A 26314-nucleotide genomic window follows, 5' to 3' on the forward strand; every position below is an offset into this window, starting at 1 on the left:
CAATGTCAATCCTACTTACTATATCCCTTATACACTTCGTCAGAAATTAGGGATTTTTTTATTTTTAGAAAAAAATTAAGAACGTTTTTTCGCCGTATGTATATGCTTTCTCTACACTTGTTAATCTTTTTGAACGAATTTACCCAGTTATATTTCAGAACATAAAAGAGATTAATAAGTGTGTTAACCCGATTTTCAGTTGAAGTTCAACACCACAATTCGATAATTTCTTTTTTGAATAATAAAACCATTCTTTTGTTGTTGGTTTATACGGACATTCAGTACAGAATACCCTGTGCAGGCATAAGGTTATCATGTCTGCTTGTACTGTATTGGTGCTGCTGACAAAAGTATTTTTTTACAAAAACCTCCAGACAATTCCAGAAAAATAGAGTGTATTTTGGCTCTATTTCAAATCAGTAGCTTATGTACCTAAACTTTTTTTCAAAATAAAACTCAGTTTTCATTTTTAAGTTCATATTGTGGGTTACTTTGTTTTTACTATCTATAACATATTAGTGTCATACAACTTAAAAGGTAAATTTAATTTCTATACTGATTTATATCGGTTTTTCTTTTATTTATACATTTTTTTTGTCCAAATGAATGAACAAGATTTGAAAGATTGAAAGGATTGACACCTCAACAACAGCTAAATAAAAAATCATGATTATGTAAACCCCAGTACACACAAACGGGTATGTCATATAGTAAGGATGATCTGTGACATATTAATCATTGTTATTGAATTGCTACTTTCTATTGACATTTACCACAAATTAACTTTTTTCATACAGTCATGTGCTAAATTCATTAAGAAAAACAATGCAGTATTGTCATTGACGTTTTATGTAAGATGGAAAATCCATTCTATTTTTATAATATGTCATCATTTTATGGTCAAGATGGTGAGGTTTTTATCTTAAAGATTTGATCGATGATTCACGAGACTTATATTATATTTTAGTGATTCTTATATTGTTATTCCCTTAAAAGGTAAGTGCAATTTGCTTTCTTTGTGTTTTGTAAAATACGTGAATGGCAAAATTTAATCTAACAATTGAATAAATATCTTTCTTAACATAAAATTCAGTATAAATTCTTATTGATTTTTGAGGGCTAACACAAGTTGACTCTTGAGCAAATTGATAAAGCACACTAAAATGGGTCGCCACCATGCATTAAACTCTTTCTTTTCTGAAATATTAATGATTTGAATGTTTTCATGTAAAACGTTTTAAAATTTGTCTTAGAAACATCAATTTCCATTTTGAAATCCATTGTCTTTCTTTAGAAATCATGTTGTTGACACGTACATTCCCATATAGATGATGTCAAATAATAGCATGATAGTAGGATCACCGACTTTGTGTTTACTGTAAAATCTTTGCTAGGAGGTGTTACTAGGTTTGAAAGTATCATAAAACGTCGAAAACGCATATTTGTCATACAGCTGCAAGACGTAAAACGTCGGTTTTTAACGTTTTTCACTATTTTTAAGGTAATTAAAATTAAACGAAGTCGGTGATTATTTAAATCATTAAAAAAATATATATATATGGTTATTTTTTATTAAGAAGTTCGTATGATCAACATTAATGATCACAAATGAAAGCCACTGTTACTCCTTTACTCTATTTCTAGTTTTATTTTAAAATTGAGAATAGAAATGGGGAATGTGACAAATAGACAACAACCCGACCAAAAGTAAGAAATCAGGAGCCAATTTCACAAAACATCGTAAGTTTAAGATTACACTTAAGTCAAGTCTTAAGTCAAAAACCAATTTCACAAAAGAACTTACGTCAAAACTTACGACCAACTTTGTTAAGTTAAGAGTGCCTCTATCCACACTTAAGTGTCCAAAAAATACTTACGACCACTCTTACGATTATCTTAAGTATTTATAAAATGATTGCAGCATTGCCAATTTTATTCTTTATACGCCACTTACTTAGAGAAAGCATATGTAGAGACCGTACAAACCCACTATATATGTATATAGATGCCGAGATGATAAACCGCTACCGATTTCCAATTCAAGGACCATTGCGAATAACACCAATGGGATTTTGTCGCTTGTCTAAAGCCGGACGGACGAATTACCGGTGACTGAACTCTAATTCTACTAATAAGTAAATTTCTTTATACTTATTAAATAAACACTGTGATAAACTAATCCCATTCAATCAATCCACAGTCACGTCTCAGTCATTACAGCTGAACGGACGTGCTGGGCCAGCTCTCCTTTACCCGATATCTTCGATGAGGGTTTACAGTTAGATGATCAACGACTTACTACTTTAGATGACAGAAACCAATCCAACGCCGTACAGTAGACGTAGTAGTTGGCGTTCCCGCGTTAACATGCACTCCAAAACCCATTGTATCATGGGGAGTGTTATGCCGATTAACGTCCGAGGCCTAGGTGTTAGAAGATTGACCTTCATTTCACTGCCTCAAGGCTTTGGTCCTGATAACGCTTCCTGTCATCTTTAGAACTACGTCCACGAGTCATCTACCAGTACTCCATTATCGAGATTAGCGGGCTGCCAAGCTGACCAAACTGGCCATGAAAGCAGCCGTTGTGAAGAAATAACACCAAAATAGTCAACAAACCAAATCATAACAACTCACAAAACCAAGATGGCGACCTCCAAAATGGCGACCATCACTCGTTCCTGACCGATGGCAAAACATATTGAAACGCTCAACAAACGCCTTCGGGCACCGAGCCGACCGTGCGAGGGCTGTATGGCCAGTCAAGGTCGTTAAACACTTCCATTTGTTGTAAACTAATCATTTTGATAATATCATTATCTTTTGAAGACATAGCACAGCTGCACTATGATATTGGTTTTAATTCATTTGGGACCAGACACAATCTGTCACAACATTTCAGTGTGATGTAACCTGCAATTAAAAACCAACAAGATGCATGTCCTGTGACACACACTGATAAGTACAAAATTAAAATAATGATGTCACACTTAAACGAACATATTATTGAATAGGTCAAAACCATATCAATATGTCAACATCTATCATGAACATGTTGAAAACGTGACCTTTAAAGGGCAAAAAGGTTGACATTTGTTAAAAGTATCTTCACTTATACAGGAAATAAGTCTTTAATGTATAAAAAGCTTCTAATAAGTATACGTTCCACACAAGTTAAATAAAACCCCAAAGAAATTGACCTTGACTGGACAGGTACCCTGCTGGTTTACTGCTTGTACCAAAGCTACTAGTAGTATTAATTTATCCGAGTATTTGTAGGTATGTAAAGGAATTTTTTTCTGAGACAAGTGCCTGTGCCATTAGCAAAAATTCTTATATATATTTCATTGATTTTCGTTAGATAAATTTCGAAATTATTAAAACAATCGCTCTGGCTAAGATAAATATGACATTTTGGTATATATAGTTCCTAAAATTTTTAATTATCATACGTTTACCAACTTTTTCAGTTTTGAGCATTCCTGATGAAGCTAAATTGAAAAAGTGCATTGACGCATCACTATTTAAAGTAAAGATTTACTACATGCACATAGACAATAACTGTTTAGTGTCTTTAAATATCAGCTGTATTTGTACGAGGCTAGGAAACAAGGTGTATGCGAGCTTTTAGCGAGCTACTATACACCTGTTTCGAGCCGAGTACAAATACAGCTGATATTTAAAGACGCTAAACAGTTATTGTCTTTATCCTGCAATTAATTCTGTATATTGTTTGTGTTTTGAAAGACACAAAAACTAACATATTTAGCATTTATTTTCGATTTGTAATCCCTTGAGGCCCGCGTAGTAATATCAAAATCACACATTACGCTGAAGACGGGTTCGCAATAAAAGAATCTCGAATGGTTAACAATAATACATCGCTCAAGGTGAATAATGATCTATTTTAAAACCTTTGAATAGACTTATTAAGAAGGGATATAATTACGATACTGTTGTCAAGTCATTAAAGATTGCATATTTTGGCGTTAATATTGAGTCACTGATAAGGTCTTTGCATCGGAACTAAACACATTTATTCTAAAAACAGTTATTTGCATGACACGGGTTATGTTCTTCTCATATATGTTATGATGGTATGATACTAAACCCCCAACGGGAAGAATTGTGCCTGATGTTCATATGATGAAATCATAATCTTTCAGTCAGTTTAATTGAAGTCTGGAGCTGGCATGTCAGTTAACTGCTAGTAGTCTGTTGTTATTTATGTATTATTGTCATTTTGTTTATTTTCTTTGGTTACATCTTCTGACATCAGACTCGGACTTCTCTTGAACTGAATTCTAATGTGCGTATTGTTATGCGTTTACTTTTCTACATTGGTTAGAGGTATAAGGGGGGGGGGTTGAGATCTCACAAACATGTTTAACCCCGCCGCATTTTTGCGCCTGTCCCAAGTCAGGAGCCTCTGGCCTTTGTTAGTCTTGTATTATTTTAATTTTAGTTTCTTGTGTACAATTTGGAAATTAGTATGGCGTTCATTATCACTGTACTAGTATATATTTGTTTAAGGGCCAGCTGAGGGACGCCTCCGGGTGCGGGAATTTCTCGCTACATTGAAGACCTGTTGGTGACCCTCTGCTGTTGTTTTTTATTTGGTCGGGTTGTTGTCTCTTTGACACATTCCCCATTTCCATTCTCAATTTTAACATAACAACTAATTTCAACAGTAAAAACAAATAACAAAACATTGTCAAATTTGAAACAGAAGTGTACGAATTGTCCTACGCTTCAGATTTGACATTCTTGACATGCATGCTGATATTGACATGGTTGATTTTGTAACAATCATACACATTCAAGTTTTGAAGTCGACAATTGTCATCGTCATTGGAATGCAACTTGAATACACATTCTGAGGTCATACAGGTTCAAACAATACTCAGTCCGACAGTGGATGGAGCTTTAAAGCGATATCTGTATAGTATATAGCGATATCTGTAGGGCTGTATCTGTATAGTAGGACACCCAATTGCAGGATAAATAAGGATACGGTATTGTGTAAGCTATGAGTTATTCCGCTTTGTTCAACATAGTTGAAATGATTTTTTTCTTTGTATGTTTTCGAGATTAGTGTGGTGTCAATTTCACCGAACTACATGTAGCATACATTTGTGTTCTCGGTCCAGCTGAAGCCACTCTTGAAGAGTTGGAATTTCTCGCTGCAGTGAAGACCCATTTGTGGCCTTAGGCTGCTTTTGCTCTTTGGTCGGGTTGACATATTCACCGTTTTCATTCTCTTTAATAAATACATTTATACTTATTGTTAACTACAACACCGAGAGACTCACTGACGGGGAAAACAAAGTGGTTCTATCTCTCTACTATGGGCGGGTCCAAAAATTTCATTATTGTCAACTGAATCATTTTTATTTTTATTAGAAAATAAATAAATGAACTTTAAGTGACAATTCAATAACTGCTATGGTCATAAAGTATACACATCTGTACAGGATGGACTGTGAATGAATTTATAAACATGAGGAACTATTTGAATACTGAACCAAGTTATTAATTTGTACAACAAGATAACTGCAGGTAAAGATGAATATGAAACTTGCTGCCACATCTGAGTTATTGATGTAATATCCTTTTCTTTTTTTTTTTTTTTTTTTTTTTTTTTTTTAAAGATTTATAGGGTATCTAAATTATAATCCGTAGATTTTGTTTTTAATAATTTGCAAAAATGTAAAATGTAGTTAATTTCATGCTTTTTAAAAATAAATAATAAAAAGAATGTGTCACGGGGCTTATTTTCACGCTACACAGTGTTACAAATTGCCAAATTTTGTATAGATTATGCATGGAAAACCCCATTTTCTGCAATAAAGCATAAAAGAGGGACGAAAGATACCAAAGGGACAGTCAAACTCATAAATCTAAAACAAACTGACAACGCCATGGCTAAAAATAAAAAAGACAAACAGAAAAACAATAGTACACACGACACAACATAGAAAACTAAAGAATAAACAACACGAACCCCACCAAAAACTAGGGGTGATCTCAGGTGCTCCGGAAGGGTAAGCAGATCCTGCTCCACATGTGGCACCCGTCGTGTTGCTTAAGTGATTACAAATCCGGTAAATAGTCTAATTCGGTAGGTCATATTCATGAAAGGGAAGGGGATTGTAGTTACGACGTAAGGAACATATCCGATATCATTTGTGAAACGGTTATTCCATAACGGTCAACCAACTCGTGATGGCGTCCGTAAAATTTACGAAGGGATGATTTCAACTTCACCATTTGGAACTCTTGGTTTAATAGCTTCCTTGTGAGCAGCAAACCTCTATCAAGAAAATCATGATAGGAAATGATAAACTATAATAAAAATAAACTACACCATATAATTTTGAGATAAAATATGTGAAGATAGCTTTAATAGTATACTTTCGGTTAAGAAAAAGAAAAAAATAGGGTCACTGGACCCGTTTTTTTTTGCTACATAATAAAATAGGTATGTTCATCACACATTCCATTGTAAAAAATACTTTTATCTGAATTATCTGCCCTTGCATTTGAGTTGCCTCCCCTTATGTAGCAAAATTGGAAAACAAATAATCAAACAAAAGTTTCTGTTTTTTGTAAAATACAACCATGGATATTATAAAACATGTCATTTTCTATATTGAAATGAAAGTTCTTACACATGAATTTCCTACTACTCTCAAAATTTGCACATTCTATTAAAGATGTAGACCATGTTTTCTGGTATTTCTAAATCCAATATAAAGGAAGACATCCTATCTACCGGACCGTGCGAGGGCTGTATAGCCAGTCAAGGTCGTTAAACACCACCAGATATATATATACCTGAATATACCGACCGTGCAAGGGCTGTATAGCCAGTCAAGGTCGTTAAAAACTTCCATATATATATACCTGAATATTACCGACCGTGCAAGGGCTGTATAGCCAGTCAAGGTCGTTAAAAACTTCCATATATACCTGAATATGTTGCTTAATGGAGAAACAACAAAGTGAAATGGAGGTTTACAGTTACCTGATATTCAATCAAATATGTATGCATTTAGATTGAAGTTTTTGGCCAGGTTTTTGGACAGTATTATAAAGTGCTATGGAAGTCTACATTTAAATATTTTATTTCAAAAATTTTAAATATGAACTTATCAGAAGAAATATTATTCATGTAAAACTTGAAGTGTGTTCCTAATGTTACAAAGAAATGTTTAAAGGTTTAGATCTCTTAAGAGATGATATTGAATTTGATCTTAGCACTGCAAATGTATACGATCAACCCTTATTTTGTAATCCAAAAATTTGTCAATTTCATGTTGTCTATAGCGAGATATTGTATCTTCAGAAAAAGGAATTTACTAAAAAATTTAAACAGTAATGTTGATCTTATTAGACTATTTAAATACACTGTAAAACATTATATAACTTACCTGTATGAATATTTGTGTGATGCAAGATGTATGAGAAATGTTTTTGAGAAACACTTTTTAAAGAATAATATATTCTGGTACAAGAAACCGAAGGTGTCATAACATTTAATTTCTGATTATTGTGCTGATTATATATGTCATTATACTTAAAAACATTGCCTTGTGATATTTTTGTGTAATATGTAATATATCTGTTGTATATATATGTTGAAGAATTGAATAAAGATAAAAATAAAAATAATATCCTTGAATTAAGATAAAACAATATTTATATCCTTGAATCTGGTGAAAACCAAACGAAGTTTGAGTTGTTTTAATAAAATTGAGAAAGGAAATGGTGAATATGTCAAAGCGACAACCACCCGACCATAGAGCAAACAACAGCCGAAGGCAACCAATGGGTCTTCAATGTAGCGAGAATTCCCGCACCCGTAGGTGTCCTTCAGCTGGCCCCTAAAATATGCATAATAGTACAGTGATAATGGACGTCATACTAAACTCCGAATTATACACAAGAAACTAAAATTTAAAATCATACAAGACTAACAAAGGCCAGAGGCTCCTGACTTGGGACAGGCGCAAAATTGCGGCGGGGTTAAACATGTTTATGAGATCTCAACCCTCCCCCTATACCTCTAGCCAATGTAGAAAAGTAAAACAATAACAATACGCACATTAAAATTCAGTTCAAGAGAAGTCCGAGTCTGATGTCAAAAGATGTAACAAAAGAAAATAAATAAAATGACAATAATACATAAATAACAACAGACTACTAGCAGTTAACTGACATGCCAGCTCCAGACCTCAATTAAACTGATTGAAAGATTATGTCTTCATCATATGAATATCAGGTACAATCCCTCCCGTTAGGGGTTTAGTATCATACTATCATAAAATATATGAGAAGAACATAACCCGTGTCATGCCAACAACTGTTTTTTTAGAAATAAATGTGTTTAGTTCCGATGCAAAGACCCTATCAGTGAATCAATGTTAAAGCCAAAATATGCAATCTTTAATGACCTGACAACAGTATCGTAACTATATCCCCTTTTAATAAGTCTATTTAAAGGTTTTGTTAGTTTCTGAGGAGAATACTGACATTTTTGTGCTTTATAAAGAATATTTCCATAAAATTTTGGATGTGAAATACCTGAACGTATAAGATGTCTGCATGTTGAGTTATATTTACGAATTATTTCCTTATACCGGTGATAAAATTTAGTAAATGTTTTGACCAGTTTGTGATATCGAAAACCCTGGTGTAATAATTTTTCAGTAATACATAAATTTCTCTCGCTAAAATCTAATACATTGTTACATACACGAGCGAATCGTACAAGTTGAGATATATAAACACCATAAGATGGTGACAAGGGAACGTCACCATCTAAAAATGGATAATTAACAATAGGAAATGAAAAATCATCTCTTTTATCATAAATTTTTGTATTAAGCTTCCCGTTTATGATATAGATATCAAGATCGAGGAAAGGGCAGTGGTCATTGTTATCATTAGCTTTATTTAAAGTAAGTTTTAAGTCTATTATGTGTCACTGCTAAACGTCTTGTATTACAGAACATACTGTAAATCGTTTTCCCTTGTCACGTTCATCCATGTTGAGTGTCACCTCTTCGAATACCTCATTTCTCATTCTCTGAAAATAAATAATGTTGATATTTAAAAAAAACTGACATTCTTTGTCAAACAAGGGAGAGGTCCAGCTAGCTATAACACCAGATTTAATCCCAACTAGTGGTGTTCAACTACCTTGACTGGTTTGTAATCCCGATCGGTAAGGGTTTAATCAATAATTGTCTACATAAGAAAATGACTGTACCGAGTCAGGAATATGACAGTTGCTATCCATTCGTTTGATAAGTGTGATCTTTTGATTTTGCTATTTGATTAGGGACTTTCCGGTTTGAATTTTCCTCAGAGGTCGGTATTTTTATTATTTTACTTCCGAATTAGCATTAGATTTTTACTTGTCGGTAAGACGACGGGTCTAAATAAACTCACGATTATAAATTTATAATTGCGCCAGACACACGTTTCCTCTACAAAAGACTCATTAGTGACGCTCGAATAAAAAATTGTTGAAAGGCAAAATAAAGTACGAAGTTGAAAAGCATTGAGGAGTAAAAAACTCCTAAAGGTTTTGCCAAATACAGCTAAGGTTATCTATTCCTGAGTAGAACATCATCAGTAGTATAAAAAAATCAAAGTTTTGTAATTGTTTGTGGAATTAGAACTATGGTCTAAGTGTTTTATTGACCGTTGTTTTGAAGGACGTTTTGCATTTGGCTATGCTGTTGTCTGTTTTTTTAATTTATATTATGGGTTTTTATACGCGCTCGGTGTCTTCTCTGCCTATTTTTCAACCTTGCTTAAATACTGCTTAAAAAAATCTTGTTTAACATTATGATATTATATTCTTCATACATGTATATGTATAATCACACTTCTTCAAATGCGAAGTCAACAGTTATTATATTGATATGCTTTTAATAAAACTTTAGTACGTACCGCCATGGAATATGTATTGAACTGTTTCTCATGTCTGTGGTAGCATATGTTTTCTCTCTTTTGTGTTTTCTTTGAAACTTAAAAAAGATAATTGTTTAATTAATTAAATTGATAGACACTATCATAAGATATAGGAGGATTTTTTTCTTCATTGTAAAACAATTGTCTTAAATAATTTTTATTATCGGTATTATGACGTTTTGACAGGAGCACATGTAACAAATATAAATAGAGGGGAATGTAAGGTACACACCTGGTAACTAAACTATCTAAAAAAGTAACTAGAGGGGATTACAAATTACAGTTTGCAATCAAAGACAAGTGTCCAAAAACTTACAAAGCGAGTTTATAAAAGATATGAATAAATTAAACAGGAAAAAAAAATCAAAAATTTACGATCAATATAAAATCCTCCCAATAACAAAAACATAGAGGAATGACTGAAACAAAAAATGACGAGTGTCCTGACCGTGGACATTTATTGAAAGCCAGTCTTTTTTCGAACTCCCGTCCCTTCACTTAAATATCGATAGCTATGTTAAAAACAAAAATTCGAACATCAAATTCATAAAATTACAGGGCACAGAGATTGTCTGCAATATCTCAGACGTACTCTGGCCTTTGTAAGTCTTGTATGTTTTTTAATTTTAGTTCATTTTTATGTTTAAGAGTTTAGTATGACTAGTACACCTTTTTAATTCAGTGGCCCAGCTTTGGGTGCGGGATGTTCTCGCTGCGTTAAAGACCCATTGTTGGCCTTCGGTTGTTATCTGCTCTTTGGTCGGGTTGTTGTCTCTTTGACATTTTACCCACTTCCATTCTCAATTTAATATGTTCACACTATATACAGACACATTTTTGAATTGCTTCAAACTATAAGCTCTTTGTAGTAGGTGAATTAATGTTTCAACGTTATCAAAGTGTGAATGCACACATGTTTAAACATTACAATCATTCTATATACATGTAAATGATACACTGACAACTAATTTGAGTTTAAATAAATAGAGATATGTGGGGCTGTCTATATAATTAGGAAAATAATTATGGTATAGGGTAACACATGTCTGTTACTTTGAATATTGTCTAAATGGACAACTGTCAAACTTGAACGGATGATTTTACTTTTACGATCTGATTAAATAGAATTTGTTTGCATTCAATGATTGAGATTCAGTAAAATTAGATAATGCGTCTTGGTTTTTACAGTCCTTTATGTTCGAATCAGTGAAGATTGATAATGGATCATATCTCCGTTTACGGTTATCGGTCATCGTGTCATATTCGTTTACGTTTTCTATTGGCGATCAGGGCTATAATTATATATTACAAATAAATAATATAACTAAATCAATCCTAAAAATCTAGACGATTAAATATGTATTTTAAGAGACATTGGTTTTCAATGGGTCTTTTTGTGTTCATTTTGTATTTCAACGGGTTAAATTGAACTTAAAACATTTAAAAGGTCATTCTTGATGCTGGAATATCTATCCGGTCTTCCGAAGTTATACAGCTGTTGTTTACTACGTTGTTCAAATCGGGCTCAAATCAAGCACTTGATATTGAATACATTCAAATTTAAACAGTTTTTGCCGGGGTATTCTATACACAGTCTAATAAAAGAAACAGATGAATGTCGGGAACACAAAATACAACCATTGTTTTATAAGTTTTTCTATCAATACATCTAGTTCTAAGTTTTTTTTTATGTCTTTTAGTGCACATATGCTTCAACGGACAAATAATTGTAACAAAAAACAACAAATAAATGCTTGTAATGCTAAATGAGAATACAAATGAATGCTTATGGATACCACCTACCTCTGTGTTTTCCAATTTTCATCAAAACAATAGCAATAATCAACAATAAAAAACCAGCACTTCCACATGATAGTATAGCTAATTTAACTGTGTTGAGGTTCCAACTTCCTTTTCCTTTAAAAATATATCATAAATTATAAAAGTTTATGGAAAAATTTATCATATATAAGTAATCATTTTTGATCGATTAGTATTAGATGAAATGTTTTTGGTGTTTTGTGCAGCTTTAGTTTTTAGACATATGCCACAGACTGCAATTTCATCCCTGCGTACAGTCCATAAAAACATTTAATGAAAGTTTGGTACTTTTGGCACTGTAGTTTCAGTTGATATTACAGCACATCATAAGAGCGACCTATAAAAATTAGTTCGAAAAGGCTTGACATATAAACCAATCGACAATAAACATAGAAATAATCTTTTCCGACAGTTTGTAAGATAAAAGAATTAAACAAATCTGTCAATTGTAGATCAGTTTTTTTTCTCTTAAAATACAAGTGGAGGTTGGTACTAGCTTAATCTTTTGTTCGGAAAAGATAACCTTTATTGTCTTTAAACAACCTTGACGTTTAAAACCTTTTTATAACTGTAATAATGTCATTTTATATATGTTCCTTTGGTTTTCATGCGTAAGAATATTTACAAATTGATTTACCACACACAAAGCTGATAATCAATACAGCGGAAGAATAATATTATAGTCATGCTCACGTAAAAATACATCGTTTCAAGTGTTAACTAATCATTGTAACATGACGATTAGTTTCAATTAACATTAAAATTTTATATGCGGAAATTAATGTTTGTATTTCAACCTCTCTTAATAACTGTCTTTACTGAAGTTCAATGGTGACTCGTTTAAGTGGATCAGTAAAGTAATTGTAATATATTCAATCAGAGCGTAATCCGTATAAGACATTGCAGGAAAGAAATCTTAAATGATTGTTGAGATTATCATTTTATGTCTATATGAATGCACTTACGTCTTTCTGGTAATACTACTGTACAGTAACTTGTCCCATGTTTATTAGACACTTCAAATCTATAGCTTCTCGCCTCTTGCTGACCAACGTCAGAAATCTCCAAAATGATTTTGGTTGAATTCAGGCGTACATGATGATTATACATTTCTACCATTGTTTGACTTTCAGTTATTGTTACTTTGTGTTTTGGTGACTGTTTTACAGGCAAGTCCTCTTCCGAATCCATCAAGTTGCAAGTTATCTTGCTTGAACTGTAAACATCGACTTGTAATTTGATAGAACCATCTGTTTGAGTAGTTTCTACAGTTTTACCAAGACATTCTGGCTTTCCTATTTTGAATGAAATTTGACAATATATATTTAGAAAAATAAGTTTACAATTGATTATAATCATATTTTGATTGCAGTTCAAATAGTAAATTTTCCATGAATTATGTCAAGGTATTTTGATTGTTCCGAATCTATAAAAGTTACGAATGAATTTTACATAGAATTCTACAATAGATCTACAATTATCACAAAAGTAATCAAACTGACCCAACGAGGGTAAATGTTTACCTTGATATTATGATAACATCAAATTGAAACAATTTGAGCGAGGGTTTACAAAGTTTGTGTTATGCTGAGGCTAAAATGTTGACGATCATTAAGAAATTGAATAAAACAAACATCATTCATTTTAATCTGCTGCAAAAATGTATTGCGTATTGTACGTTGAACCAACTATAACTGAGATTACTTGCACATTTTTGTATTGTGGGAGTCATTTTCCACTTTATTAAATGACTATTGTTGCTGTCACTTTGTAATTTTAGATTATAGGTTTTATTTTAATAGAAATTACATGGTAAAAACTAATAAGGAAATCCGAAACACATTTCCAGCACAGATAAAATATATAATATTCAACAAAAATTTCACTCCACACATGAAATTACGGACAAGAGTTTTGTAACGTATTCGAAGTAGACCCTAACAAATAAGCAAACAAAGAAACCATGCTTGTGTTTGTTTAAAAAGGTTTGAAGTCTGCTGTACTCACAACGATATTGTTATGGTCATGGGAAATACCTATTTTTTTGTCAAAATTTAAAGATCTTTAAAGTTCGAAGATATAACTTTGATCTTAAGTTCAAAATTTACTGCAGAGCCACGTGTCATTTATACTATTTCTTTAATTTAAAGTTATAATGAGAAATTTGTTAAAGAAACTTAACTTTATCTTAATTTGTTAAATGGCTAATTCATTGAACAATGACCTTTTTTTCTATCAAAATCATTCTATACTACTTTAATTGTGGGAAAACCAATATTAATTTTAGCGTTCTGCATCAAAAGAAGCAAATGAATTTTATATCTAAACCTTTTACAATAGCAACGTGATCCATCGATACACTGAAGTTTAACTCGAAATAAACCTAAAGCATGTTCACTATTGTATAGCACACGGATACTACCAGTAGTCTAATTCAGATGAGTATTTCGGCTTTACTTTGTTTAATTTTGTTTGGTCGTTCTTTTGTTTTCTTTTGCTACAAATTGTACTGTAAAAATCAAAACCTTTGATTAATCCGTAAAGAAAGTGTTTACAAATCGATTAACAAACGCATAATGTCACTACATATGTTGTGTAGGAATCGTTATATTTTACGTTATCGCTATTTTACGAAATTTTCCTTTTATCTTACTGACTGATAATTTCCTTTCTGAGCGTAGAAACTAAGAGAGCACGTGCGTTGTCATTGACATCAACAACGTCTTCATAGTAAAGGTAAATTAGCGATAAACAGATTATCATTGATCATCCGGCTCAAGCGAAAAGTCAAGCACAAGCCCAGTCACTGGCTTATCACTTTCATATTTTCATGACAACATACTTCTGTCGTCAACATAGCACTGACACAAAGTTAATGTTAGGATTTAAGAACATATTTTTTTGACAAAAGACTAGTTCCAATGAAAAAAATCGAAAACATCGGGCATCCTAACTTTGAGTTCGATTTAGGATTTGAAATGTGACTGTAAAACCAGTGCCGATAGTGTAAGATTTCTCGATCCTTTTCTACTGTATCAATGCAATACATTCTGCATGTGTCTGTCCCAAGTCAGGATCATGTACTTCGTTTATTGTCGTTTTTGCTTTATATTATATATTTTTTTGAATCATCGACGTGTTTATCAATACTTTTTAAGCTGTTGGATGTGTTCTAAAAAAGATTCTATTTTAGTAAACATAATTATGTATCAGTTAAAATAGACTCTGGTCTATATGTAAAGACAAAAAAATATAATTCCTCAAAGCTTACTGTTATTTCGCCGAACTTATCGATAATTTGTAGCTTATACACTATATTCACTTTCTCGATATGTTTAAGGTGATTCAGGTTTGTAATTCTGTCAGTGTTCGGCAACAATCATGGTTTCTAGTCAATTTTAAAGCTCCTTTTTGTGTGGATTAAAAAAAACAATGTGTACCTTATGAGTAGTTAGTAACATTCACTTGGATAACTGAACCAACTGATACCATCAAAAGGGAATGTCAATATGTATTCAGTCATAATAATACATTCATTACATATTGTTTGGAAACGGTATCTAATGAACGCCATAGCTGTCTTCCGTTGTTCATATTTAGTATATGCTGTGATCATTTTTATTATTTTAAGCGGTTTGTTTTCTCGATTATGAGTGCCCTTTTCATTATGTTCAGTAGTATAACAATTATGTTGAGCAGTAACATCATAATGATCAGTAGAATAATCATTATATTGTGCAGATCTGGTATTATATTCAGCACTTTAATCAATATACTTAGCAGTTTTGGCTTTATGTTCAGTAGGTAAATTATTCTATTGAGCAGATTTGTCTTTATATACTTTGTCTTTATATACTTTTGAAAATATCATCTGTCAACACATTTTGATATTATATAGATTTCTCATCATGTTTACTACAGAAACCGAAATATTCAGTGGTCAAACACACTTTATAATCAGTACTGGTATCATTATGTCGAGTGAAATAAATATTATGTTCTGTACTGATCATTATGTTCTGTAAAATAAATATTATGCTCAGTACAAAAAACTTTATGATCAGTGGTCAAAATGTTTTATGTTTGGTTCAAAAACTATTATACTAGGTGGTTAATCAATTATATTCAGTACTTTTTTCATTATGTGGTGGTGGTAGACTTCCGAAAATAACTGAAAACATACGAAGCCGGACAATTTTTTCGGGTTTATTTTCATACTGTCAACATGTCGTCTGCTATACAACGTGCTCCTGCAGAACTTAATCTGCAAATCTTTCAAAAGTTTAAAGATGAGAGGATAGAGGATGACACTTTTCAGCACCTGACTGATCAAGACTTGATCAGACTAGGTGTTGAAACTATTGGCGATAGAATAAAATTGAGGGAAGCGATGAAAAAGACTCTGTGACTAAATGACACAGAAATTAACAACTATAGGTCATCATAATGCCCCCAATAATTACACACTTTATAATCAGTACTGTTATTATTATGTTGAGCGAAATAAATATTATGTTCTGTAGACTGATCATTATGTTCTCATCTGTAAAATAAATATTATGGTCAGTACAAACAACTTTATGATCAGTGTTAGGGTAAACATTATTAAATCGATTTCCACAACTCGACGTAATTTTTGATAAAATGACATCACAAAACGAACAGAACCAGAATCAACCAACAATATAAAAAACCGAATAAAACTTGCAAAAATTAATCGAAATCAAACACCCTCTTCGACGCCGCATTTTAAGTGTAACGCCGTGATGTAAGAACATCGTGGCCAACGTTTGAAAGTAGAAATAGAGCAGTCCATACTTCAATTCACCCTTATTACAAGCCATGTAGTTTGCGCTTATTTCATGGGAGATGGAGTGATTGGCTTGCAATGTCAGTCCTCATATAATTCCACATTTTATTCTTCCAACAAATAGAAGTTTATATCAACCTTGTCTGACTGTTCAGCCCTTCCACGGCCGGTATCTTATTAATCTAAGTTGGGATCTATAAAATATATAAGTTTCTCACTGAATATATCCAAAGAGGGTAACCAAAGATTTTGCGACGATGCAAATATTAAACTTTACAATATAAATAAATATCTTTAACCAATGAATTCAAATAGCAAAAGCTATGCAATTAACAAATATATACTTATTACCCTTCATGTAAATTATTTAACAATGAAATACATTAAATATGAAGTGTTACCAATGGAGCTAATAGTTAATTAATACCACTGTCTGCCACACAGTATTTCGGGGACTCTCCCTTTGGTATCTTTCCATCCTCTTGTATAGCTGACTATGCGGGGGCTTTTCTAATTATTGGGGGCATTATGATGACCTATAGTTGTTAATTTCTGTGTCATTTAGTCACAGAGTCTTTTTCATCGCTTCCCTCAATTTTATTCTATCACCAATAGTTTCAACACCTAGTCTGATCAAGTCTTGATCAGTCAGGTGCTGAAAAGTGTCATCCTCTATCCTCTCATCTGTAAACTTTTGAAAGATTTGCAGATTAAGTTCTGCAGGAGCACGTTGTATAGCAGACGACATGTTGACAGTATGAAAATAAATCCGAAAAAATTGTCCGGCTTCATATGTTTTCGGTTATTTTCGGAAGTCTACCACCACCACATAATGAAAAAAGTACTGAATATAATTAATTAACCACCTAGTATAATATTTTTTGAACGAAACATAAAACATTTTGACCACTGATCATAAAGTTTTTTGTACTGAACATAATATTTATTTTACAGAACATAATGATGAGTACAGAACATAATATTTATTTCACTCGACATAATGATAACAGTACTGATTATAAAGTGTGTTTGACCACTGAATATTTCGGTTTCTGTAGTAAACATAATGAGAAATCTACATAATATAAAAATATGTTGACAGAAGATATTTTCAAAAGTACTGAATATAAAGACAAATCTACTCAATAAAATAATTTACCTACTGAACATAAAGCCTAAACTGCTAAGTATATTGATTAAAGTGCTGAATATAATACCAGATCTGCACAATATAATGATTATTCTATTGATCATCATGATGTTTAATACTGCTCAACATAATTTTTATACTACTGAACATAATGAAATGGGCACTCATAATCGAGAAAAACCGCTGAAAATAATTAAATGATCACAGCATATACTAAATATGAACAACTAAAGACAGCTATGGCGTTCCATGGGTATCACTGAAAAATTGACGAATGACATCCAGCTGAAGTCAAACAAGTGCAAAGATCTATTTTTGAACTTTCAAATGATTATTTTAGTAAAAGTTTAAAAAAATGTTAGAACAAATGCAAACAAAAAATGCTTATCTTAACGGCCTGTTTTTACCTTTAAACATGACACTTGCAAACCCACTTTGAAAGTTGCCTTCATCATGGTCATTCATTCGATTACCAATTTGGCAAACATATATCCCGTCCAAATTGTACATAAGTCCATTGTTTCCCTCCAAAGTGTCAAAGTTTAGGATTGCATTTTTGGTGCCCTTTAGATATCTCAAGTGTTTCCCCGTTAGCGATTTGTGCTCCCATCTAGAAAAGCTATAATTATCTGGAAAACCACTTGCATTGCACAACAAGGAGCCATCATCAAGCTGAATAACAGAAACTACTGGTACCTCTGCATAAAAAATAAAGTATATTCTAATGAAATTCGTTTGTGAGAACTTTTTTTTTTATTCAATAACATCATATATTTTAAAGGTGTACACTACCCGTTTTACTTCACTGTAACTAAGGCAGCTGTCATTTTGAATTCTGCAATAATTAGTACGTGATTTCTACGATAATGAATAGAATAGTTCTTGAGAGCACCTCTTTCAAGATTATACTAGTAAAATTAAGCTACTCGGTTTCTCGGAACTTTTGATATATGATTTTTTTTTTACATCAAAGTAATGACTGTGATAATGCATTAGAATGGGACAATTGAATTTTATTATGAGCCTGGTCTATGTTTAAGCTTAAAATACATTTCGGTTATCTCCTAGTTTACCTTTATATTATATGAGTATTTAGATATATGGCTCATTGAATATTTCGTTGGAAACAAGATATAAATGACCGGTATAACTTTGCCTTCTACCTTTAAAGCATTGTATGCATACATTGTTTTAGACAAGGTATTTAATAGTTATGGCAGTGAAAGGGTCTATCTATATAGATAGAGGTTTTCTGTTTCCCTCTTGGTAGACACTTCGATCCTTAACGGTTGATTAGCTTATATCAAAAGCAAAGACATTAAACAGATTTGATAATTTAAATACAATGAAAGTACAAACAAACGTTTTGAGTACTATTCCTTCAGTGCTGTTGGGTTTAACGCTTTTGTGGCAAAAAAAATCCGTTTTGAATTTTGCAATAATTAGTACGTGATTTCTACGATAATGAATAGAGTAGGTCTTGAGAGTACCTCTTTCAAGATTATACTAGTAAAATTAGGATACTCGGTTTCTCGGAAGTGGTATTACAAAAAAGGACCGAATGCGAGCTGTTTTCTTTTTGCAAGTAAGATTGAGCAGGAAGATATAATTTCGTAAACACGACATGCTAGCGTAAACTATGTGTAGAAATTTTAGTGAAAATTGATAATACAGTTTTCTGAAAAACCCTTCTTGAACAGTTTTTTCTATTTCTGCTAACAAATACTCTCCAGTTATGTTAAGTGTAATTTTCAAATTGTTAAATTTAAAAGTACTGGTTTCGTGTTTTGGGTTGGTAATTTTGAAGGTATGAAATTCAAGATCAGGCTTCTTCACCAATCTTTGATTGAAAAAAGAAAAATCACAAAAATACCCTACTCAAATGAAAACTCAAATTGAAAAGTCCCAAATCAAATGGCAAAAAAAAAAAACAACCCCGCATTAGATTTCTATGTCCTCCAAAAGTCAACTAATAATAATTTCTTGTGGATATGCACACCTCCATATTAGGTCCTTATTATCTACAAAGTTGCATGAAATCTAGTTGTGTAGTTTCAGAGGAGTTGTGATGACAAAAACAGGACTGACGGACTGATCAAAAACATTATACCGACGCAAATATGGCATGGGGTATAACAATGTGTGAACAAAACAAACATAATTGGTAAAATTATCCAAAACTTTGATACAGCAATCAACATTATGTTATAGAAAAATCGTTATAAAACAACAAATGTATATCAACAAAGAAAAACAAAATGGCATTTAAAGTAAGTAAGTAAATAGTTTATTAAAGTGTCACATATTGATTGACATAAATATAAGCAACATTACAAAAATTATACAAAATATATACACATAAAACAATCAATATCCAGCCATAATAACGACTTATGAGACACTTAAAAGCTTAAAATTCTATAAAAATTTCAAATATATCCCGTAAAAAACATACAAGTCAAAAAAATTCACCATTAAAATAAAAAATCACTATAATCAATAAATATATATATATATAGAAAAATTGTCGAAATCTGACTCTCCCGAACAAGTACGTAAGCAAAAAAGAAAGACAAGAATACACCTAACAGCGCGAATAGGAAATCTTAATCTCAGTATTTTATCAGGTCTAGTTAAGGAGACTCTGCAATTTCGTTTTGGAAGTCGACACATTATGTATGAGAGAAATCAAATTGGCTAAATTATACAATTATTGAAAGCATTAATCATTTCCTCTAATGATAATACCACACAAAAAAAATTACATTTTTTGTTTCCTTAGTTATAAGTGAAAACATGATTTTTTTCCTATATATATCATTGGGTTTTAACAATACGAAAATACCAATTTGAAACCGCTTTTAATGAATTTAAATCTTAAAGTCTGATCCACGAATTATTTATTATGTTCAGACTCTTAGTCACTGCGGTAAATTCTGCAATGTTTCAGACAAATTGCTAGCATCCAATTCAGTACTGTTCCGACACATCGCTAGCAGTCAATTCAGCACTGTTCCGATAAATCGCTAGCAGTCAATTCAGTACTGTTCCGATAAATCGCTAGCAGTCATTTCAGTACTGTTTCGATAAATTGCTAGCAGTCAATTCAGTACTGTTCCGATAAATCGCTAGCAGTCATTTCAGTACTGTTTCGATAAATTGCTAGCAGTCAATTCAGTACTGTTCCGATAAATCGCTAGCAGTCAATTCAGCACTGTTCTGATAAATCGCTAGCAGTCATTTCAGTACTGTTTCGATAAATTGCTAGCAGTCAATTTAGTACTGTTCCGATAAATCGCTAGCAGTCAGTTCAGTACTGTTCCGACACATCGCTAGCTGTCAATTCAGTACTGTTCCGACAAATGACTAGGAGTCAATTCAGTACTGTTCCGACACATCGCTAGCAGTCAATTCAGTACTGTTCCGACACATCGTTAGCCGTCAATTCAGTACTGTTCCGACACATCGCTAGCCGTCAATTCAGTACTGTTCCGACACATCGCTAGCAGTCAATTCAGCACTGTTCCAATAAATCGCTAGCAGTCAATTCAGTACTGTTCCGATAAATCGCTAGCAGTCAATTCAGTACTGTTTCGATAAATTGCTAGCAGTCAATTCAGTACTGTTCCGATAAATCGCTAGCAGTCAGTTCAGTACTGTTCCGACACATCGCTAGCCGTCATTTCAGTACTGTTTTGATAAATTGCTAGCAGTCAATTCAGTACTGTTCCGATAAATCGCTAGCAGTCAGTTCAGTACTGTTCCGACACATCACTAGCTGTCAATTCAGTACTGTTCCGACAAATGACTAGGAATAATTCAGTACTGTTCCGACACATCGCTAGCAGTCAATTCAGTACTGTTCCGACACATCGTTAGCCGTCAATTCAGTACTGTTCCGACACATCGCTAGCCGTCAATTCAGTACTGTTCCGACACATCGCTAGCCGTCAATTCAGTACTGTTCCGACACATCGCTAGCAGTCAATTCAGCACTGTTCCGATAAATCGCTAGCAGTCAATTCAGTACTGTTCCGATAAATCGCTAGCAGTCAATTCAGTACTGTTTCGATAAATTGCTAGAAGTCAGTTCAGTACTGTTCCGACACATCGCTAGCCGTCAATTCAGTACTGTTCCGACAAATGGCTAGGAGTCAATTCAGTACTGTTTCGACACATCGCTAGCAGTCAATTCAGTACTGTTCCGACACATCGCTAGCCGTCAATTCAGTACTGTTCCGACACATCGCTAGCCGTCAATTCAGAACTGTTACGACACATCGCTAGCCGTCAATTCAGTACTGTTCGGACGCATCGCTAGCAGTCAATTCAGTACTGTTCCGACACATCGCTAGCCGTCAATTCAGTACTGTTGTGACACATCGCTAGCAGTCAATTCAGCACTGTTCCGACAAATAGCTAGCAGTCAATTCAGTACCGTTCCAACAAATAGCTAGGAGTCAATTCAGTACTGTTCCGACAAATGGCTAGGAGTCAATTCAGTACTGTTCCGACAAGTCGCTAGCCGTCAATTCAGTACTGTTCCGACAAATAGCTAGCAGTCAATTCAGTACTGTTCCGACAAATAGCTAACAGTCAATTCAGTATAGTTCAATAGCATTTCAGACAGAGTGTGAACCATGCTGCATTTACCGAAGTGGATAAGGCTGAAATGTAACTGAAAGACTTAAATTACTTAATAATTCACTGTTGAGCTTTTTGAGCTGTGTAGAACAAACTTACCGCTTCAGCTCAAATTCGTGTATCTAGTGACCTGAATGTACGTAGAACGTCAATAAAAAACAGTCACAGTTGAAAAAAAAAACGTAAAAGTAAAACATATGTTACCTTAAGCTTACCGTACTTGTTTAAATTTCCCCCTAAAGTGGGTATCCAAATTATGCAGAAGCATCAAGGAGAGTTGTAAAATGTTGCTAAATGAAATGCTTAATCATGTTAGAATTAGTATAGCCTGACATGAAAGAATTATTTCGATTCTGAAAGAAATATTTGGATCTTTTGCAGTTTGTAGTAGATCTAAGACATCCATTTAGATGTGGTGAATCGCATAGAAAATTGACCGTTTCACGATTAAGAAACACAAATTATATAAAACCTTTACTAAATTCTTCATTGGTTTTGAAGTTTGGTTGAACCTGTAGAAAACTTTTTTCAAACGGGATAGCACATCCTCATTATAACAGAAATGTTGATAACCATGCCGGGAAATTTAGAAACGATCGTGGTTAACTTATTTAAATTTGACCAGACTGTTGTACAAAGTAAGAGGTTTAGCGCTATAAAACCAAGTTTTATCCACCATTTTCTACATTTGAAAATGCCTGTTCCAAGTCGGGAATATGACAGTTTTTGTCCATTCGTTTTTGATGTGTTTTGTCATTTGAATTTGCCATTTGATTAGGGACTTTCCGATTTCATTTTCCTCTGAGTTCAGTATTTTTGTGTTTTACTATTTTCTAAAGATTATTTAAATAAACTTATTTTTAAAGGTTACCAGTTCAACACTGTAATTGGATCATTGAATAGTTTTTTTTGTGGGTATTACTATTGACTTTTTTATCAGTAAATTTAAAGTAAACTAAATATTATTGTAATATACATAGACACATTCATGGATCTACAATATGTCGATACCTGTATCTTGATATTGAACAAGGTCATGTTTGTCTCTGACTTTTTATGACGTCTTTACACTAAATCCATTGGACGTTGGTTGTGTACTGATTGATGATTTAGTCTTAGATGCATGTTTTCTTACTAATTGTTAATGGCTTTGAACTAGCTGTCAGTAACAGCGAGTACTTAGTGTCTTATTGTTGTTGGGGTGTAAAAGTACCCGGCCACTCTACTCTGTATAGTATTTGTATTTGTATTCATCTGATGAGTTAAGCCTTTTTCAACTGATTTTTATTGTTCGTTCTTATGTTGTACTATTACACCACTGTCCCAGGTTATGGGGAGGGTTGGGATCCCGCTAACATGTTTAACACCGCCACATTCTGTGTGTATGTGCCTGTCCCAACTTAGGACCCTGTAATTCAGTGTTTGTTGTTTGTTTATGTGTTACATTATTGTTTTTCGTTCATTTTTTGAAAAAAAGTAAGCCATTAGATTTCTCGTTTGAATTGTTATACATTGTCATTTCGTGGCCTTTTATAGCTGATTATGCGGTATGGGCTTTGTTCATTATTGAAGGCCGTACGGTGACCTATAGTTGTTAATTTCTGTGTCATTTGGTCTCTTGTGGAGAATTGTCTCATTGGCAATCATACCACATCTTTTTTTTTAGAGACATGTTAATTTACTTTAAGAGTGATTTCATTTCATTTCTTAGCGAGCAGCACGAACAAATAAAATGACGTTGCAATTTCAGTTCAATCAGGTTTATTCTATGACTTATTGGAGATTGAAAATGGTTTTATTTTTAAATGAAAAGAAGAATGTCGTTAAAGAATTTTGAAATGTCATAAGTAACAAGACAGACACCATTAGTGGACTTGGACTGCTTATAATTTGGCGGCATCTTATTCTATAGCCGGTTATTGCTGGAGTTCGTATTGCTCAATCTTTAGTTATCTGGATAGTGTTTTCGGGGCATTTCTTGTTTTCATGAAATTTCTGACGGGGATTTTTTATTCGACCAATGTTTTTTTTGACAATTTGGTATCTTTTTATCTTCTGTCAATAATAGACAGGTTGAGAATGCATATCACTTTAAACGTGTACGTGGTTTTATGTAGATATATTTTTACCAATATCTGTTCTTCAAATGAATTGTATGGAAGCATATTTTGTTAATATTTTGATAATCTTATCAAAACATTTTCTGAAAATTAAAGCTAAAACAAACCTAAAAAGACCAAGATAACAATAATGTCTCAGTGTGTTACAAACTAAGATATATTAAAAAAATGATATAAATGGTCAAATTTACAGTTTTTTTGTTCCCGAGTCATTGAGAAAATCTAACTCATTCTCATGATATTGCATGTAAAGGGAGTCAAATATAAAATGTTTTTTTTATGCTAATATACGTTGGATAGCTTATCATATTTTTGATTAAACGCATTGTCAATCATTTCACATATTCCTATTCTTCTAAAATAGAAACACAATTCGTTCGGTAGAAGGAAAATAGTAGACACAAGTACACAAAAGACCACACAAAGAGAAGTACAAATTATGTGCCTGTCCCAATTCGGGAGTCTGTTAGTGGTTGTCGTTTGTAACTGTATTTATTTTTCGTTTATTCTTTTGTACTTCAATCAGACTATTAGTTTTCTCGTTTGAATTGTTTTAAATTTGTCATTTGAGGCCTTTTATAGCCGACTATGCGAAATGAGTGTTGCTCATTCTTGAAGGCTATACGGTGACCTTTAATTTATTTCTATGTCAGTTGGTCACTTGTTGCGAGTTGTCTCATTTGCAATCATACCGCATCTTTTATTTTTATAAAATCTTTGTGTGGGAATTTGTATTTACATTCATTAGCTATATAGGCTGCATGAAAAATATAAAATGCCATAGATGTAAAAATGATTGAGGGTTTAAAACAATTATATAACAACCGAAAGATATAAAAGTGAAATATATTCAAGGTTCAAAATACATCCTTTTTATGAAACAAATGAATACAGATGTCCACCTTTAATTATTTTAAAGTTGGAAACAGTTTTTAATTTATTCAAAAAATGACTTGCAATGTTTACTGTTGGTAAAACGAGATTTTCTATAGATCATGTTCCCTAAAAAAATAAAAAAATCCACAAGCAAACAAAATAGAAGAACAAAGAACAAAGATATATAATATCATTACCTTTTACAGATAACTGTACGCAATACTGGGAACATTTTTTTTCGCAACAGTATTCCCCACCATCAGCTGTCGAGATATTAGATATTTTTAAATTGTATTCTCGAAGGGTGCGAGTAACAGTAAACTTTTTCAAGTTTTTAAACTTTGGGTTTATTGTTTCTCCGTCTGCTATAGCAGTTTCTCCATTTTCCCAAAGGTACGTCAACTGTTCATGCTGTTGGCTGACAGGACATTTTAAAACTATTGTGGATCGAACTTTTGAAACCAATGACTTAATTGTTTTATTCATCTTCTTGCACTGTGTGTTATCGTTTGCACATATTGCTGATACTACAAAAGAATACATACAATTCGTTTTAACTCTTTGTATCAAGAAAACAAAATTATTTCACAGAGTTCAATTTTCAAATGCTACCATAACAAACGAGGAAAAAAAAAAGCCTGAAAGGAGAAATTAAACATTTAACTTGTAAATTGTAAAAAAAAATAAAAATTGAAAAGCATACTTAGTTTTGTCTCTTTTACCTACACAAGATTGACAAATTCTACAAACCTTTACACAAACATATAAGTAGAATAATCGCCTGCATTGTAAATATTAAACAATGTTATGAACTGTATACATAAAAGTTACTTATATAAGGAACATAAAAAAAATGACCTCAATAGAATGTAAATGACTAATTGATTTTCAAATAAAGTGTATAAATTT

The 26314-nt window shown here is 32.7% G+C and overlaps 1 protein-coding gene across 1 annotated transcript; it reads right to left on the reverse strand.

The window, feature by feature from the left end:
* Window positions 1–8967: 8967 nt before the first annotated feature.
* On the reverse strand, window positions 8968–25927 carry LOC139523100 (uncharacterized). The gene is made up of 6 exons (XM_071316865.1): window positions 25603–25927; window positions 18173–18463; window positions 12771–13100; window positions 11788–11901; window positions 9964–10040; window positions 8968–9091 (listed from the first exon to the last, which is right to left on the reverse strand). Exons 1-6 carry the CDS (start codon window positions 25889–25891, stop codon window positions 8993–8995), a joined length of 1200 nt encoding a protein of 399 aa, XP_071172966.1. The 5' UTR covers window positions 25892–25927; the 3' UTR covers window positions 8968–8992.
* Between the last annotated feature and the right edge of the window lie 387 nt (window positions 25928–26314).

This window comes from Mytilus edulis, chromosome 5, assembly GCF_963676685.1.
Source record: "Mytilus edulis chromosome 5, xbMytEdul2.2, whole genome shotgun sequence".
In the NCBI taxonomy this organism is placed as follows: Eukaryota; Metazoa; Mollusca; class Bivalvia; order Mytilida; family Mytilidae; genus Mytilus; species Mytilus edulis.